This window comes from Erythrolamprus reginae, chromosome 10, assembly GCF_031021105.1.
Source record: "Erythrolamprus reginae isolate rEryReg1 chromosome 10, rEryReg1.hap1, whole genome shotgun sequence".
NCBI lineage: Eukaryota > Metazoa > Chordata > Lepidosauria > Squamata > Dipsadidae > Erythrolamprus > Erythrolamprus reginae.
In genome coordinates, this window is record NC_091959.1 from 35,061,618 (window position 1) to 35,079,816 (window position 18,199).

The 18,199-nt window shown below is 45.0% G+C and overlaps 1 protein-coding gene across 1 annotated transcript in view; it reads left to right on the top strand.

Moving 5' to 3' along the window:
- The first annotated feature begins 223 nt into the window (after window positions 1-223).
- The window catches only part of LOC139173594 (lactotransferrin-like), a 46,102-nt gene continuing 28,126 nt past the window's right edge, over window positions 224-18,199 (top strand). Inside the window, exons 1-9 of the mRNA XM_070763579.1 lie at window positions 224-330; window positions 1,774-1,937; window positions 5,697-5,796; window positions 6,788-6,964; window positions 10,867-11,029; window positions 11,111-11,175; window positions 12,827-12,984; window positions 15,348-15,534; window positions 15,624-15,772. Coding sequence (XP_070619680.1) covers window positions 267-330; window positions 1,774-1,937; window positions 5,697-5,796; window positions 6,788-6,964; window positions 10,867-11,029; window positions 11,111-11,175; window positions 12,827-12,984; window positions 15,348-15,534; window positions 15,624-15,772 — 1,227 coding nt within the window. The 5' untranslated portion in view covers window positions 224-266. The remainder of the gene's footprint in view (window positions 331-1,773; window positions 1,938-5,696; window positions 5,797-6,787; window positions 6,965-10,866; window positions 11,030-11,110; window positions 11,176-12,826; window positions 12,985-15,347; window positions 15,535-15,623; window positions 15,773-18,199) is intronic.

Below are 18,199 nucleotides of genomic sequence, written 5' to 3' on the forward strand. Positions count from 1 at the left end.
CGTGCTTTTTAAGCACAATACTGTACAGAAGAGTTTGAAAAGAAAAGCCGAAGGTTTGCAATCCTTTATTTTGCCTGGCTGAGGTTTTGCATTGTAAAGTTTCTCATTAAGGATTGGCCTCCTTTCCTGCCCATCCCATCGCTTTCACTTCCAGGGCTTCTGCTCCACACATTTCCAGTCTCCCCCTCCGCTCCCAAATTCCTGTCACTGCTGTGGAATCTTTGGAATGAGAGAAGGGGAAGACAATAATTTCTGCCTCTGCCGTCATGAAGTTGTTTCTTGTGGTTGTTCTCCTTGTCTTCTTCCCTGTTGTTGCTCATCTGGCCTCAGGTAGGGGTGAGAGAAGCGGGGGCATTTTCCTTGTGCTCTCCCTGATCACACCATGTCATTTCTGAACATTAGACCCATCTCCAACACTGGGGTTCTGTCGGGGGGATCTCATGGAGTGGGCACAATCCAGCCCAGATGTTGTGGGTGCTCCATCACTGGAGGCTTTTAAGAAGAGACTGAAATGGTATGGGCGCAGGGGTAGGCAAAGTTGGCTCAACTACGACACGTGGACTTCAACTCCCAGAATTCCTGAGCTAGCATAATGAGCTCAGGAATTCTGGGAGTTGAAGTTCACAAGTCATAGAAGAGCCAACTTTGCCTTCCCCTGGATGGGGTCTCCTGCTAGAGGGAGGATTGGACTGGAGGACCTCCAGCATTCCTCCCAGCTCTATTATTCTGCTATTCTTTCTGTGATGACTTGTATCCATCCTATCAAGTCCAAAGAAAATCAGGAATGATATAGAACAGTGATGGCGAACCTATGGCATGGGTGCCACACGTGGCACGCAGAGCCATATCTGCTGGCACGCAAGCTGTTGCCCTATCTCAGCTCCAACGTGCATGTGTGTCAGCCAGCTGATTTTTGGCTTTCACAGAGACTTTGGGAGGGTTTTTTTGGCTTTCAGAGAGTCTCTGTGGGGGTAGGAGAGGGCATTTTTACCCTCTCCTGGCTCTAGGGAAGCCTTTGGAGCCTGGGGAGGGCAAAACACAAGCCTACTGGGCCCACTAGAAGTTTTGAAACAGGCTATTTGCCGCCTCCAAAGGGCCTTGGGGAGCGGTGGAAGCTGTTTTTGCCCTTCCCAGGCGTGAAATTATGGGTGTGGGCAGTTGCTCATGTGCGATAGCATGCACACACACTCTTTCGGCACCCGAGGAAAAAAAGGTTCGTCCTCACTGGTATAGAATCTCCTGCCACAGTCCAGTGACTAGAAGACTTCCAGGGTGCCTTCCTGCCCTTTTATTCTATGTGTTATTATTGTTCCAAGAGTTAGATTTTAGCCATTGTTCTATTTATCTCTTGGCTGGCATGTTGAGCACCTCGTGTTTCTGAATTGTGAAGATTTAAGGCAGGACTGTAGCGAGAGTGGAGGAATGGGTATGGAGGAAGTGATCTCGAATGTGATTGGATAACCCAGAGCGTAAGCGGGGCTCATTCTTGAGTAGATTATTTCAGGCTTTGTGCAGTTGCAGAGTTGGTATGAAGAACATGTCATCTCACAAATAGACTTGGAATGAAAAGGCTCCATTGACTTCCAGAGAGGGCTAACCGCAGTTGTAGGTTCCCCAGCTAGAAGTAGACAGGGCTGAGAAGGTGCAACACACTTAAATGGACATGGCCCTGGGTTTTTCATTTATGGCCATTTGGAGATGGCCTGGGTGGGTCTGTTGCTACAAGCGATTTAGCTTGAAAAGGACTGTGCTGTTTAACCTGTGTGCTTGCAGGGAAGAAGCTCCGTTGGTGCACGCTTTCCCCCCTGGAGCAGAAGAAATGCTCTGAGCTCTCCAAAGCGCTTCTGTCTGCTTCATCACCCGTCCCCAGCAGTCCTTTTAAGAGGGTATCTTGCATCCTCGCCCACAACACGTATGACTGCATCAACAAGATTCGGGTGAGTGTCTCAAAATCCCAGGAGTCACTCAAGTCACCAGTTCAGCTTTTGGTACCCAGTGAACATGTCAGAGCTCCAGAGTCCAGAGTGCAATTGGGGCATTCATTCTCACTGAGAAGCCCATGTCCCTGAACTGAACCTCCTGGTGGAACCTGGAAGTATGAGCCTGAGATGCCTCGGTCCAGGCAAGGAAGCTAAACTTGGTATGGGTCCTCATGGCCACAGAGACATTAATTTTGGAGTGCATGTTACATCTAGAAGCCATTTTTCTGTTTGTACAGGTGCTCCAATTAGCTTAACATGGAGAACTATTTAAGTCTCAGCTGACTAGGAGAACAAGTAAAGGGGATACAAAATTGGTGTGGAAACCATTCTAGGACAGTTTCTCATCACGTTAGAAAGACTAGAACGAGACCAGGTCCCTTAGACTTCACAATTTTCGTTGAACATTTGAATGAAGAGGCAGAGTGAGTGTTCCGCTGATATGCTGGTCACACAGGTTGGGTTTTTTGGTGGTGGTGGTGGGGTAAGGAGGGGAAGTTACTGGCAGAATAATTTCAAAATTAAACTTTTAAAAAGCAGAAGAGCTCCTCAGAGCAGCAAGGATAATTTTGCTTTCATAAATAAACAGCACAAATTACTATTTACTTCTTTGGAGAAACAACATTATCAGATCATCCTTGAATTGCTGGATTTCTGAGCAGATGACACAGATACTCTGAGGTGTAACTCATTTAGTTGAACATGATATTTAATCATGACAGCATCTCTCATTACGCTGGGATGACAGGGAGGATGTCTTGTGCTTTGTGACATGCAGTGAATGATGTCTGTCCTTCCCTCTGGGCTTTCCCTCCGGGCTTTTAGCAGGGGGAATCCAGGAAAGAAACACAAGCACTTCAGGTTTTTAAGGTGCTCAAGGATGTTGTTGTTTTTTTAAAGTTATTTGAGCATAACATCTTCCAAGAATCTTAGCTAACTAACGTGGGTGCTTCTAAAAAGGTTAAATCGGGGCAACTGGACCAAAGTTTATTAAACATTTTAATTTTTGCAATACATTTTAGGAAGAAAACCTTCCGTTATGGCAAAAGTTGGTGCATTCCAGTGACTCTCTCACTCTGCCTAGTTTAAATTTTTAATTGGGACTGAAGAAGTTGCTTGGACACGTAACGAAACATCTTAGTTTAATAAGCTTTGATCCAGTTGCCATGATTTTACCAGACCAACAGCCCATGATTTAACCATTTTAGATGTTTTTGACTGGATGATTGAGTCTCATAACTTGGGTGCTCCAGCTAGTATGAAGCCAAAGAAATAGACCTTCCCTCAGCACTCCATAATGGTGAAGTGGAAAACATGTTACCTGTTATTATATATGTGTTCCTGCTTCATTTATAAAGGATTAGTGTTCAGATATTGTTGGCTACCAATTAACCATTGCAAGACATTGTTACCTGGGATGTTGTGCTCAGATAACAATACAATCAGAACCGAGCACCTTAAAAAACTGAAAAAAATTGATTCCTGATGCTAAGCAGCCCTTAGGAAAAGGCAACCATCATCCACTGCATCCCTTGGTCACCAAGCACAGGACATCCACTGCCTGGATGGTTGGGGAATTCTGGGAGTTGAAGTCCACACTACCAAGGTTGAGAAGTGTTGAACTATTGCATCACACAAATGATATTCTTCTGTCATTAAAAGCAAGAAGAAGATTATGGTACAGTGGCAGGCCTTAAAATAAATAAATCCAAAACCCAAATTCTAACTAAAAATATGCGACAATCACAGAAAGATATCTTATCAGCAAAATTGGATATTCAAATAGTTACAAAAATTAAATACCTCGGCATCAATTTGACAAACAGAGTGTCCAGTTTAAAACTAAATAATTATGATACTTTAATACATAAAATACAAGCAGACTTGTTAAAATGGAGGAATTTACAACTTTCCCTATTAGGGAGGATTGCAGCCATAAAATTAAATACTTTGCCCAAAATTTTGTTTTTATTTCAAACAATCCCTATACATTTAAATCCGGAATTTTTCAACAATTTGACTAAACTAACTAACAATTTCATCTAGCAAAATAAACGTCCCCGAATTCGACTAAAATATTTACAAGGAAAGAGGGAAGAAGGTGGACTGGCTCTCCCAATTTGGAAGGATTACTATATTGCAGCATCTTTAACATGGACAAGAGACTGGATGAGCCTAACAAATACTAGACTCCTTAACTTAGAAGGCCACGACCTCCATTCAGGGTGGCACTATTATCTTTGGGACGAAAAGCCAATAACCCACAAATACTTCTCCAACCACTTGATTAGGAAATCGCTTATCTACACCTGGAAAAAAATCAAAACTAAACTTTACAAAGGAATTCCCATGTGGTACGCCCCCTTAGAAGCCTATGTACACCCTAATTTACACAAAAGAAACAACATAATAAGATATAAAGATATTCTAAACCCAAATGGGGCAATCAAAACAAGGCTAGAACTTGAAAATCTGGGGCAAAAAGTGGAATGGTGGGAATACCTCCAGATTCAATCTAAACTTAACAAAGATAAAAAAAAATTCGGGATAAGGAAAAATGCCCCGCTAGATAAGCTTTGTATAGGCCCTCAGGATAAGCTAATTAAAATTTTTTACTGTTACTTAAATTACAATGAATTGGACAACTTTAACACAAAAATTAATGTCAAGAAATGGAATTTGGACCTTAAAAATGAAATTAAAGAGGAGGAATGGCAATCACTCTGGACTAGGAACTATAAATTGACTATTGCCACTTCCTATAAAGAAAATTTGGTCAAAATGTTTTACCGATGGCATATTACTCCAATTAAGTTAACCAAATTGAATAATAAACTCTCACCAATTTGCTGGAAATGTCAACAACAATTGGGCTCTTACTTCCACCTATGGTGGCAATGTACTAAGGCTAAATTATTCTGGAATAAGATTGGAATTTGGATCGATGAAATCTTAAATTTGTCACTAGACAAAACTCCTGAATGCTTTTTATTGGGTATAATCAGACAAAATCTATTGAAACCCCAAGTTCACTTAATCATTCACATAACAACGGCAGCAAGACTATCCTATGCGCAGTGGTGGAAAAGCGATGAGCTACCCCCAAATGAAGTAATAATTTAAAAAATAATATACTGCGCAGAAATGTCGAAATTGACTTTATTAGTTAGAAATGAATCGCTGGATACTTTCAACAAATGTTGGGACCCTTTCTATAATTGGCTAGGAAGCAAAAGCGAGAATATTAGGCTTTAAGAGTGAAAAATAAAACATATTTTTGAACTGTTACAAATCTGGTATAAAGTAAGTAATTATCTTATAGAATAACATGAGACTTTATATATATTTAAAGATGAAATTTTATTATTATTTGTTAATTTCTCTACAATATGTTTATTTCAATTCTGGCATTCAACATTTTTGATAATCTATTCGAAACATGGTATTAAGCAAATATAATTGGATCTAATTTTCGTTTTCAATACAGCTCCCCTGTTTATTCGCCGACACTTTTATCTTTGTTTACCTGTTTTGTTTTCTCTTTATTCCGTAATGTGTGTTTTTTGTTTTGTAATGTATCATATGTTGTATTATACGATGTACATGTCTATATTTTAATAATAATAAAAAAAAAATTTTTTAAAAAAGCAAGATGCCAGATGGACCAGAAGAGCGGGTAGAGAAGAAATTAAAAACGTTGCTTTCAATCTCTCCCAGGAGAATAAAGCTGATGCCGTTTCCTTGGATGCCGGAGATGTATACTCTGCTGTGAAGGTTTATGGCTTGGCTGTGGTGGCCAAGGAGATCTATTTGGGAGGTCAGTTACATTCTTCCCAGAGCCAATCTTCTTTATCCGTATCTGTAGCACCATTACTAAGATTTTATACGTGGGCATGTACAGGCGAAACTCAGAAAATTAGAATATTGTGCAAAAGTTCATTTATTTCAGTTATGCAACTTAAAAGGTGAAACATAATATATGAGAGGAACTCATTACGTGCAAGGCAAGATAGTTCAAGCCGTGATTTGTCATAATTGTGGTGATTATAGGGTAGAGCTCATGAAAACCCCAAATCCCCCCTATTAGAAAATTACATGCGATCAATAAAACAAGGATTGTACATGCATATGTACTCAGAATTCAAGTTGGGCCCCTTTTGCAGCAATTACTGCCTCAATGCGGGGTGGCATGGAAGCTCTCAGCCTGTGGCACTGCTGAGGTGTTATGGAAGACCAGGATGCTTCAATAGTGGCCTTCAGCTCTTCTGCATTGTTCAGTCTCATGTCTCTCATCTTTCTCTTGGCAATGTCCCATAGATTATGAAATCTCTTCAAATGCAAAGAAACGTAAGAAGGTAAATTCAGCAGAGCTGTACCAGTTTTTATTTTCAAGAACAGGGAAAGAAAGACTCTTGTCCAAGGAAAGAGTGTTAAAAGCATTTTGCCTCTGGAACAGTGTATTGAGATCCCCCACCCCATACATTTTAAATAAAGAACTGTTTCAGTAAGGCCAAGATTTATTATTTTATTTACACTTTCACCAAATATTGTTCACAAAATTCATTGGACAAAAGCCATGGCATTAGTCATTCTCCTGGAGACGCATCCCAAGTACCAGATGACTTGAAAGAACTTCTTTTGGATTGAATTTAAACTAAGAAAATACTGCAGAACAGAATGTTTCAAAAATGCTTTTGGGTTAGGTTCCCTATCAATCAGGAGTACCATATTTGATGCAAAGGCTTCCTCATCCTGGGCAGTTTTGTTCTCTACAAGCGGATGCTGCTTCCACTCTCTCTCCTTCTTAGGTAGCTGTGTATTTGCAGTGGCTGTAGCCAGGCACGGAACACTGGATCTCCAAAGACTCAAAGGAGTCCGAAGTTGCCATAATGGAGCTAAGTGGACTTCGGGCTGGAACATTCCCATGGGCTTCCTCTTAGCGAGGAGTGATCTGATGTGGGTCTCAGGCCAGCCCCTCAGCCAAGGTGAGTGGACAAGAGTTGCCATTTTGTCTGAATCTGGGATTATTTCTCCGTAGGGATTTGATTCTAATAGATGAATGGTGAGCTGTAAGATGGAAACATATATTTTTGAAGTATACTATGCTGGACTCCTGATAATGGCTGAATCACATCATATCATATCCAGTCTCATATTGTAATTGTGTTTGACCATGCCTGAATTACTGAGCCATTCCATAATACCATTGGAAGGCCTTGCAGTTTATGATACAACACTGTGGCTGGATTCACACAAGACAGTGGTACCTCTACCTACAAACACGGCTACTTACAAACTTTTCTAGATAAGAACCGGGTGTTCAAGATTTTTTTTTGCCTCTTCTCAAGAACCATTTTCTACTTACAAACCCGAGCCTCCGAAACTGTAACTGGAAAAGGCAGGGAGAAGCCTCTGTGGGGCCTTTCTAGGAATCTCCTGGGAGGAAACAGGGCCGGAAAAGGCAGGGAGAAGCCTCTGTGGGGCCTCTCTAGGAATCTCCTGGGAGGAAACAGGGCCTCCACCCTCCCTGTGGTTTCCCCAATCGCACACATTATTTGCTTTTACATTTGATTCCTGTGGGAAAAATGGTTTATTCTTACAAACGTTTCTACTTAAGAACCTGGTCATGGAACAAATTAAGTTCGTAAGTAGAGTTACCACTGTACACCATACTGTAAACCAGTCATTCCCTAGCAGTGTGAGAGTAGTTGATGGAGATGCCAAAATAAAACAGAGAAATTGCATACTGAAAACCTTACGGATGGTTAAATTGAGATTTTGGGCAAAAATGCCAACATATTTTAGAATAGGCATTTGGAAGGACTTCAGCACTATAATATTTTATAAACAGATGCCATGTCGCCTGCTCTTGATCAATGCCTCCCTCAGAGGTTGCCAGCGATGACATGACAGTCTGCATAAAGAACATTGTGTACCACTGCCATAAATAATAGTCTGCAACTGCAGTGGTTGGGTTCACATTTCAGAAACGAATCATGTTACATTAATTATCAAAGTGAATTTTCCAGATCCCTTCTGGGGAGGTTTCTGGCCTTAGCAGAGACACCATTGGGTCATTCTGGAGGGGGGGGTGACATATATCGGAACCTAGAGGGAGGGAGAGTCCCCTCCTGGCCCTGTCAAACCTCTTGGTAATCTTTGACTATGTTCTCTTGCTAAACAACCTGCAAGAGTTATAAAGAGGAGAAATGTAGAGTGGTTCTACTTTCTCCTAGGTAGATAGATATTCAGGGGGGAGGAACATTCCCCAGCATGGGGTACTACAGGTAGTCCTCTACTTACAACTGCAATAGGTTGCTAAGCAAAACAGTTGCTAAGTAAATTAGCATATTACGACCTTTATTGCCACAATTAAGTGGCTCACTGCAGTTGTTAAGTTAGTAACAAGATTCTTAAGTAAATCTGACTTCTCCTTTGCTTGTCCGAAAGTTGCAAAATTTGATCACCCGAGTCTGCAACTATCATAAATAGGAACCAGTTGCTGAATCTCCAAATTTTGATCACATGACCATGGGGATGCTGCAAGGGTCATAAGTATGAAAAATGTCATAAGTCATTCATTTTGAGTGCTGTTGTTACTTTGAAGAGTCACTAAAGCAGTGATGGTGAACCTTTTTTGGTTTGTGTGCCAAAAGGAGTGGGTGGGGGTATGCCAGCATGCACGCACGTGCTCACACACGGTTTGCCCATGGTGCTGTTTTTTGCCCTCTGGGGCTTCGAGAAGCTTTCCTGAACTCTCCGGAGTGCAAAAAAACCATCACAATGGCAAACTGGAAGTGTATTTTCTGGACTTTGGGATTTGTCTGTTGGGGGATTTTTTTTGCCTCTATGGCTTCAGGGAAGCTTTCCTGAAGAGCCTGGAGGACAAAACGGCCTTTCCCAGGGCCGAAACTCAACTGAGCCAGCTATTTTGCCAACTCTTTCTTGTGGTGGTTGCTTAGCTCCAACAACTCCCCGTTGGGGCCCTAAGGCGCCTGGGCGGAGAGGCAAGGAGTGGCTGGCAGGGGAGGAGCGAGTAGAGGGCAGCGAGGTGCCCATCAATGTGAGTGACATTGAGTTGGCCACGGCCACCCAGTCACATGACCGCCTACCTAGCCATGCTCACCCAGCCGGTTATTAGTCAGATCATATTAGGAGTCCACGGAATTTGGACGTCCTCCTCGATCCACAGCTAACATTGGAGCACCATCTTTCAGCTGTGGCGAGGGGGGCGTTTGCACAGGTTTGCCTGGTGCACCAATTGCGGCCCTACTTGGACAGGGAGCCTCTGCTCACAGTCACTCATGCCTTCATCACCTCGAGGTTCGACTACTGCAACGCTCTCTACATGGGGCTACCTCTGAAGAGTGTTCGGGAACTTCAGATCGTGCAGAACGTAGCCACGAGAGCAATTGTGGGGCTTCCTAGATTTGCCCACATCTCGTCAACACTCTGCGGCCTGCATTGGTTGCCAATTAGTTTCCGGTAACAATTCAGAGTGTTGGTAATGACTTATAAAGCCCTTCATGGCATCGGAACAGAATACCTTCAGAACCATCTTCTGCCGCACAAATCCCAGCGGCCGATTAGGTCCCACAGACTTGGCCTTCTCCGGGTCCCGGCGGGCACCAGGGGAAGAGCCTTCTCTGTGGCAGCCCCGGCCCTCTGGAATCAACTCCCCCCAGAGATTAGAACCGCCCCCACCCTCCTTGCCTTTTGTAAGTTACTGAAGACCCACCTATGCCGCCAGGCATGGGGTACTTGAGTATCCCCAGGCTAATGTGATGTATGGTATGATTGAATTGTATAGTTTTTAATTATATGGGTTTTTAGATGTTGTTTTTAAGTATTGGATTTGTCACATTGTTTATCGCTGTTGTGAGCCTTTGGAGAGGGGCAGCATACAAATCTAATAAATGATAAATAAATAATAATAATAATTTGAAATTATGAATTTAGTGTTCCCTGAGATCCGAAAGATTGGGGACCCCTGATTTAGAGAAGGGGGCGGATTGCTCCTACCGCTGATACCAGTGCACTATGTGTGCAGCTTCAGGCGTCCCAGCGTATTTTGGCTTCTGCGCATGCGCAGGAAACAAATTATTGTGAGTGGATGCACACATGCGTGAGATTTCAGCTATTTTTAGCTGCTGTGCGCGGAAGCAAAAAAAATATCATCGAAATCTCGCGTGTGGGTCCCTTTACAAGATTTTGCTACCTCACATGGCCAGAAGCAAAAACATGTTGGGACCCCCACACGCACCAAAGACATCAGCTTTTCCTACTATGCAGTCTCCTTTACCGTTCCGGTAGGAACCCACAACTGGTCAGGAAGATGGATTGCGCCCCAGTGCGTTCTGTGCCTCATGAGTAAGCCAGAACATTCTGGTGCTTAACTTGTGACCTTAGGTACACTGTCCCCTGTCCTATTGTCTCTCCTATATCTCCTATATCTTCTATTCCAGTGTTTCCCAACCTTGGCAACTTGAAGATATTTGGACTTCAACTCCCAGAATTCCCCAGCCAGCGAATGCTGGCTGGGGAATTCTGGGAGTTGAAGTCCAGATATCTTCAAGTTGCCAAGGTTGGGAAACACTGTTCTATTCTACCACTATATCTTTTTCTGCTATTCTCTCATAGTTATATTTTACTCCTTTATTTTCTCCTCTATTCTCCCTTTAATACATTATACCTGATTATATCCTCTATAACCCTCATTGTGTATTATTTGTATTGGACAAAACAAATAAATAATAAATAATATATACACTTTGCTGAAATGTGTCCCAGTGGTTCGGGCTGCCTTCCATGAGAGCATGCACCCCCCTGCACTGGACCTGCCCTTCATGCCTCTCTGCTTTTCATTCCACTCTCCTTCTGTTGCCAGCGGTCAGCGGTTATTTCAACGCCAGTTGCATCCCTGGCATCGGAACCACCTCCCCGAAACTCTGCGCCCTCTGCCAAGGCCCGAAGTCCTACGTCTGGGACAGGAACCATTTCTGCGAGGCCAGCCAGCGTGAACCCTTCTATGGCTCGGAGGGCGCCTTCAGGTCCTCTTGCGTTCTTCCTCAAGGTGGCCTTAGAAGCCAGGCAGAGCCGCTCCTCCGCTGACCTCCCTTCCCCCTGTGCAGGTGCCTGAAGTCGGGGCTGGCAGAGGTGGCGTTCGTGGATCACCTCGCAGTCTTGAGTGCGACAGGTAAACTTTTGGCCCAGGACCATGTCTGGCTTTTGCACTTCATTAAGAGGGACCCTGAACTCTTGAGATCAAACTTCACCCACAGAGTTGGCCTTCTCCGGGTCCCGTCAACTAAACAATGTTGTCTGGCGGGACCCAGGGGAAGAGCCTTCTCTGTGGCGGCCCCAGCCCTCTGAAATCAACTCCCCCCAGAGATTAGAACCGCCCTCACCCTCCTTGCCTTTCGTAAGTTACTGAAGACCCACCTATGCCGCCAGGCATGGGGTACTTGAGGTATCCCCAGGCTAATGTTGTATTATTATTTCTTTGTTTGTTTGTTTGTAACATATTTATAACATTTATTTATAAAATAAATTGGCCACTCATCTTACCTTAAGGCAGTGCTTCTCAATTATTTTCTGTTATGCACGCCCCCCACCCCAGGAAGAAGTAAACATTTCATGCCTCCCCCAACTCTCCGATCTGGGCCCCAATGGAATTTTGGTGTTAATATTTATTATTTTCCTTATTATAAGCTGCAAGCAAACTGTTGGCTGGGGAGGACTGCTCTACCCACGTACCTGGCAGTGAGTCGGACTGAAAGCAGTGGAGCCTCTTTTCGGTTAGCCAGGCCGAGGCTACCTTGGTATGGGCCGTATTTGGACACGGGGCCAGGCAGTGAAGGGCTACTAATTTTTTTACTACCACAATGTGGCTGTGGCTTATGCAGGACTCCCTGCATTTTCTTTCAACATCTTTCAGTGCAAATTGGGTGCTCTGGAGTGGAGCTCCATTTTCGCTACCCCACTGCGTTTTCACCCCCCCACCCCTGCAGCCAGGCCAGCTTAATCAAGCCGAGGTTTTGGGGTCACCAGCCTGGCTCATAAGCACCGCCTCTGCCAGGCACTCACAGCGAATGGTGTGGAAGGGGGCTTCAGGCTGCCATTCAAAGCTTTCGCCCAGCTGCAGAGGTGGCTCCTCCTTGTCCAGCAGCAGGTTCGCCACGCAGTTTATGGCTACTGCAGTGCCCGCCGAGAACAAGAACGCACCGAGCCACTCCATCCCACCTGGCTGCTTTCTCTTCTGGACTCAGAGCAGCATACAACTGGGAAAAAACTCCCTATCTGGGGGAATCGATTGAGAGGGACCATGCATGTTCCCTCGGGGTCAAATGCACCCCCCGGCATTGCTTTATGCCCCCACAGGGGGGCGCACCCCACTATTTGAGAAGCACTGCCCTAGGGTAACATGCCTGTATAGAGTGAAAACATCAAAAGACATTAAAACCTAGGACACCTGTGGAGGAGGTGGGCAGTACAGGGAAAGATGGGATCTGTTGTTCCTCGATCAACCGCTTCCATCGTGCTGACCCCCCCCCCCCCCCAGCTGTGACCAGTGTCTTTTTCATGGCAACAAGGGGATCTTTTATCTTCGGCCTAAATCTCTCTTCTTATCACTCTTGATAAGAAGACTGGCCAGGAAGCCACACCGAGAACCCCAGAAGGCCTTTTCTGTCGAGAAGGCCAGGAGCCCCTTTCTCCTGCCTGCACCCTGGACCAGGATGGTTGCCCTCTTAGTAGCTGAGCAAACAGTGGCCCTTCTGTCCTGGGTCAGGGCGGAGATGGAGTGGAGGGACTCCGTCTTCTGAATCCCTCGTTTCCCTCTTGCAAAGACTCGGAACGGGAGGAATACGAGCTGCTGTGTCCGGACGGATCCACTGCGCCTTTGACGGCCTACTCGACTTGCAACCTGGGCAACGGACCAGGCCGCGCGATCGTCACACGCCACAACCTGCAGAAGATAGCGAAGGAATTCCTCAAGGTCATTCAGGTATTTTCTGGCCAGCAGGTGCCAATTCAGATTCTCAGGAAGGGAGCTGATTTGGGCGGCTGGTGCCTTGAGGGCCACTCGCATACCAGCTGGGAACTCTGGGCATTGAAGTCCAGCTGCTAAGGTTGAAAGACTGGTTTGCATCCCCTCCCCCTCCCTCCGAGGGCTGGATGCAAATGTGTTTCCTGTTGCTTAGCTGATGGAAGTGACTCTTCTGTTGCCCTGGCTCCCAAATAATCAGGTGTTTTCCCCCAAGGTTTCACAGGAGATCTCAGGGTTGGCTGGGTCTTTCTTCCTCGATCACACCCACTGGGTGGATTATATCCTTAGCAAGCGTTGTAGGATGCCTCTCCTCCGAGCATCCTCACTGCCCCCTGGGGAAAAAGGGCCCTTCCTTCAGGAGGTGGAGGTCACCTGAAAGGCATTTGGAAGGATGTGACTGTTAAGGAGGAATAAATCAGGCTCCAAGCAAGGGAGGCAAAACATAATAATAATAATAATAATAATAATAATAATAATAATAATAATAATAATAATTTATTAGATTTGTATGACGTCCCTCTCCGAAGACTCGGGGTGGCTCACAACAATAATAAAAACAATATTATAGCGAAACAAATCTAATAATAAAAAAGAAGCATATAAAACCCTATCATATTTAAAAACCAAACAGCACATACATACCAAACATAAAATACAAAGAGCCTGGGGGAAAGGTGTCTCAACTCCCCCATGCCTGGCGGTATAGATGGGTCTTGAGTAGTTTATGAAAGACAAGGAGGGTGGGGGCAGTTCTAATCTCCGAGGGGAGTTGATTCCAGAGGGCCGGGGCCACCACAGAGAAGGCTCTTCCCCTGGGGTTGATATACTGTATCTTATACATCTTTTATTTATTTATTAATTTGACTTCTATGCCGCCCTATCCTGAGTCCTTCGGGAGTGGGCGGCATAGAAGTCAAATAAATAAATAAATATAAAATGTTAAGTCATAATTCAAAATTAAGAACAAGGGTGGCTACTAAATCGATAGCAAACCCCACTCTCCCCACCCCCACATTCCTTGCTTCCCTCCACCCATCTTTTAATCTCATTGCTGTATTTTCATTGTTTATTTTGCTCTTTCAATATTTTGTTATGTTTACACTTCCTGTCACTTCTTTGCTCTTACTGTTGTAAGTCACCCAGAGTAGCCCCACAGGCGAGATAGACAGCAAATAAATTTAACAAATAATAAATAACAGATGAGACAGAAGACTGCAGAGAACAGGAAGGCTCAAGGATTCTTCGTCATAGCTGGGTAGAAGGAGAAAATAAATTACTTATTTTATTTATTTATTTATTTATTTGTTTGTTTTGTTAAGTACATATTACCATTAGTTTTATTTTAGAAGGTTCTCAGAGAGAAATTCTGACCTAAAATAAACTAAGCTAAATGAGGCACCTGTCCTTCCAGTGTTTAGGAAAAAAGACATACGCACCAACACTTGTTTGCCATGACCTAATTTAGCTACCCCATTATTATAACTGGAAACCAGCGTAAAAGATCACCGGAGCTTCTTATGCAAGTGAGGTGTTGTGATGGCGTTCTGAGGCAGTTGCCCAAGAAGGTCACACAACATTTGCTGTGCATTCTCCTACTGGCAGGAAAAGAGAAGGTGTAATTGTGGTTGACTGGTGGCCTGGTAGTGGCAGGCTCCAGCTGCTGTGGGGATGATTTCAATAGTCTTTCCTGCCTGCTCACACACACATCACCCTTCCATCCTTCCTGTGCTTCTAGCTGGAGCATCCACAGAGGCATCGCTACGCCAGCTGCATTGGTTGCCAGTCGGTCTCCGAGCACAATTCAAGGTGTTGCTTATCACCTTTAAAGCCCTAAATGGCTCAGGACCAGACTATGTATGGGACCACCTCCTCCCTCACACATCATTGCGGCCAGTAAGGGCCCACAAAGTTGGCCTTCTCCAGGTCCCGTCCACCAAACAATGTTGGATGGTGGGACCTCGGGGAAGAGCCTTCTCTGTGGCGGCTCCGATCCTCTGGAATCAACTCCCCCCTGGAGATTAGGACTGCCCCCACACCCTCCTTGCCTTTCGCAAACTCCTAAAAACCCACCTTTGTCACCAAGTACTCCGTTTTATGTATGGTTTGTTTGGGTTGTATGATTGTTTTTTAATTAAGGGTTTTAAAACTATTTGTTTTTAACATTGGCTTTGTACATTGTATTACTGTTGTGAGCCGCTCCGAGTCTTCGGAGAGGGGCGGCATACAAATCTAATAAATTATTATTATTATTATTATTATTATTATTATTATTATTATTATCATCATCATCATTATTTACGATCGCTGGCTTTGGTCCTTAGTACCTGTTTGGAACCAGAGGCAAAGAAAAGGCCAGATTTGAGCTCTTTGCGTCTGCACCGTTCGGAGGGAGGGACCTGCTCTTCTACGATGCCACTCAGCACCTGCAGCTGCTGGGAGAGGAGACCGAAATCAGCCATGTCCTTGGCCTGGATTACGTCACCCTCCTGCAGGGTTTGGGACACGAAGGTGAGGGGAGGCGCGTGCTCCATTCCCCCGGCAACTGGGCAAGGCAGCTCCTCCTCCCGCCTCTGACGGTCATTCTTCTACTGCCCCAGGGAGCTCTCTGTCCAACAGCCTGGTGCGCTGGTGCTGTATCAGTGACCTGGAGCTCTGGAAATGTGAGGAGTGGGCTCTGAATGTCAGGTCTGACCCCCTGGTCTGTGTCCAAGCAGGCTCCATGATCGGCTGCATTGAGCTCATCAAGGTGAGTGGTTTCTTCAAAGAGACACGAGGTGGGACGGAGAGATCCAAGCAGTTCCCAGACAGAACTAGGGCCTGGCCCAGTGATGGCGAAGTCATCTTTTTTCATTCACATGCCAAAAGGCTGTGTGTGTGTGTGTGTGTTTGTGTGAGTGTGTGCTAGCATGCGTGCACGTGCCCACCCCCCTTCCCTCCTTTCACATACCTGCATGCCCGTGTGGTGCCCCCCATACATGCGCACAATCCTCTCCTCTCCCCCCCACATGCACACAGGCCTCACTGGAGCCTGGGATGTGAAAAAACGGCCAAACAGGAAGTTCAGAAAATCACACAATTGTTCTGTTCTTTGCACTCTGGGGCTTCAGGGAATGCAAAACACAGCACCAGGGTCAAACCACAAGTGCTTTTTCTGAACTTCTACTTTGCCTGTTGGGAGAAACAGCCTTCCCCAAGGATGAAGGTCAGCTGGTTAGCACACACATGCGCACTGGAGCTGACATAGGGCAAGGTCTCTCGTGCCCTCAGAGATGACTCTGCACACCGCCTGTGGCACGCGTGCCATAAGTTCGCCATCACAGGCCTAACCAGTCCTAAAGAAATTACTGGGCGTTCCTCCCTACCATTTTAATTTATTTATTTAAGAAAATCGATGTGGTAGCCCAACTCACTCACATTGATTCTGGCAAGTTTACAAAGAATAAAACTCCAGCACAAAAAGCAGTAACCCCACCAATCAGAAGCATTTGGATTTAATTATTTATTGGATTTGTATGCCGCCCCTCTCCGTAGACTTGGGGCAGCTAACAATAATGATAAAAACAACATGTAACAATCCAATCCAATACTAAAATGACTAAAAAAAAACCTTATTATAAAAACCAAACATACATACAGACATATCATGCGTAAATTGTAAAGGCCTAGGGGGAAAGAATATCTCAATTCCCCCATGCCTGACAGCAGAGGTGGGTTTTAAGAAGCTTACGAAAGGCGAGGAGGGTGGGGGCAATTCTAATCTCTGGGGGGAGTTGGTTCCAAAGGGCCGGGGCCGCCACAGAGAAGGCTCTTCCCCAGGTCCCGCCAAACGACATTGTTTAGTTGACAGGACCCGGAGAAGGCCCACTCTGTGGGACCTAACTGGTCGCTGGGATTCGTGCAGCAGAAGGCGGTCCCTGAGATAATCTGGTCCGGTGCCATGAAGGGCTTTATAGGTCATTTGGATGGTCTCCCTATCATCCCGGGGTCGTCAGGTCCACTGCCAGAACCTGAAAAGAGTGTCAGATTGCGGGCCAATCCTGTTTGCAGGGATGGCATTCAACAGAGAGGGAGCCACCTTAGAGAAGGCCCTTCTTCTTAGTTCCCCTAAATGGGCCCCTAACATTCCCTGCCTCTAGTGGGCTGGGCAGATATGGCTGGGAAAAAATGGTCCTTCGAATAACCTGCTCCTAAGCCATGTGAGGCTTTTTATCAAAGTTGAATGGTGGAAGGGTGTGAGGGAGATCTCTGGACTCAGACTAGATGTCTATTCAAAGGATTGGACCTCTGACACCCCCCCCAACACCTCTGGTGCCTGAGAGACTGGCTCACCAGACCCTGCCAGGGTTAGTCGATGCAGCTGTGCAATGAATTGTGGGTTTTGAGTGATGGGAGGAAAGAGACGCACCTGCTCACCGTGTTCGCTTTCAGCCCTGGATGTTTTACAAGCAGAAACCTGGTCTCTATACACCAGTGATAGAAACATAGAAACATAGAAGACTGACGGCAGAAAAAGACCTCCTGGTCCATCTAGTCTGCCCTTATACTATTTCCTGTATTTTATCTTAGGGTGGATCTATGTTTATCCCAGGCATGTTTAAATTCAGTTACTGTGGATTTACCAACCACGTCTGCTGGAAGTTTGTTCCAAGGATCTACTATTTCAGTAAAATAATATTTTCTCACGTTGCTTTTGATCTTTCCCCCAACTAACTTCAGATTGTGTCCCCTTGTTCTTCTTGTGTTCACTTTCCTATTAAAAACACTTCCCTCCTGAACCTTATTTAACCCTTTAACATATTTAAATGTTTTGATCATGTCCCCCCTTTTCCTTCTGTCCTCCAGACTATACAGATTGAATTCATTAAGTCTTTCCTGATAGGTTTTATGCTTAAGACCTTCCACCATTTTTGTAGCCTGTCTTTGGACCCGTTCAGTTTTGTCAATATCTTTTTGTAGGTGAGGTCTCCAGAACTGAACACAGTATTCCAAATGTGGTCTCACCAGCTATGCAGCCAAGCATCCTACTTGCTTTTCCTACTGCCCGACCACACTGCTCACCCATTTTGAGACTGTCAGAAATCACTACCCCTAAATCCTTCTCTTCTGAAGTTTTTGCTAACACAGAACTGCCAATGCGAACCTTTTTTCCCATAATTTAATGCCTGGGGAGGGC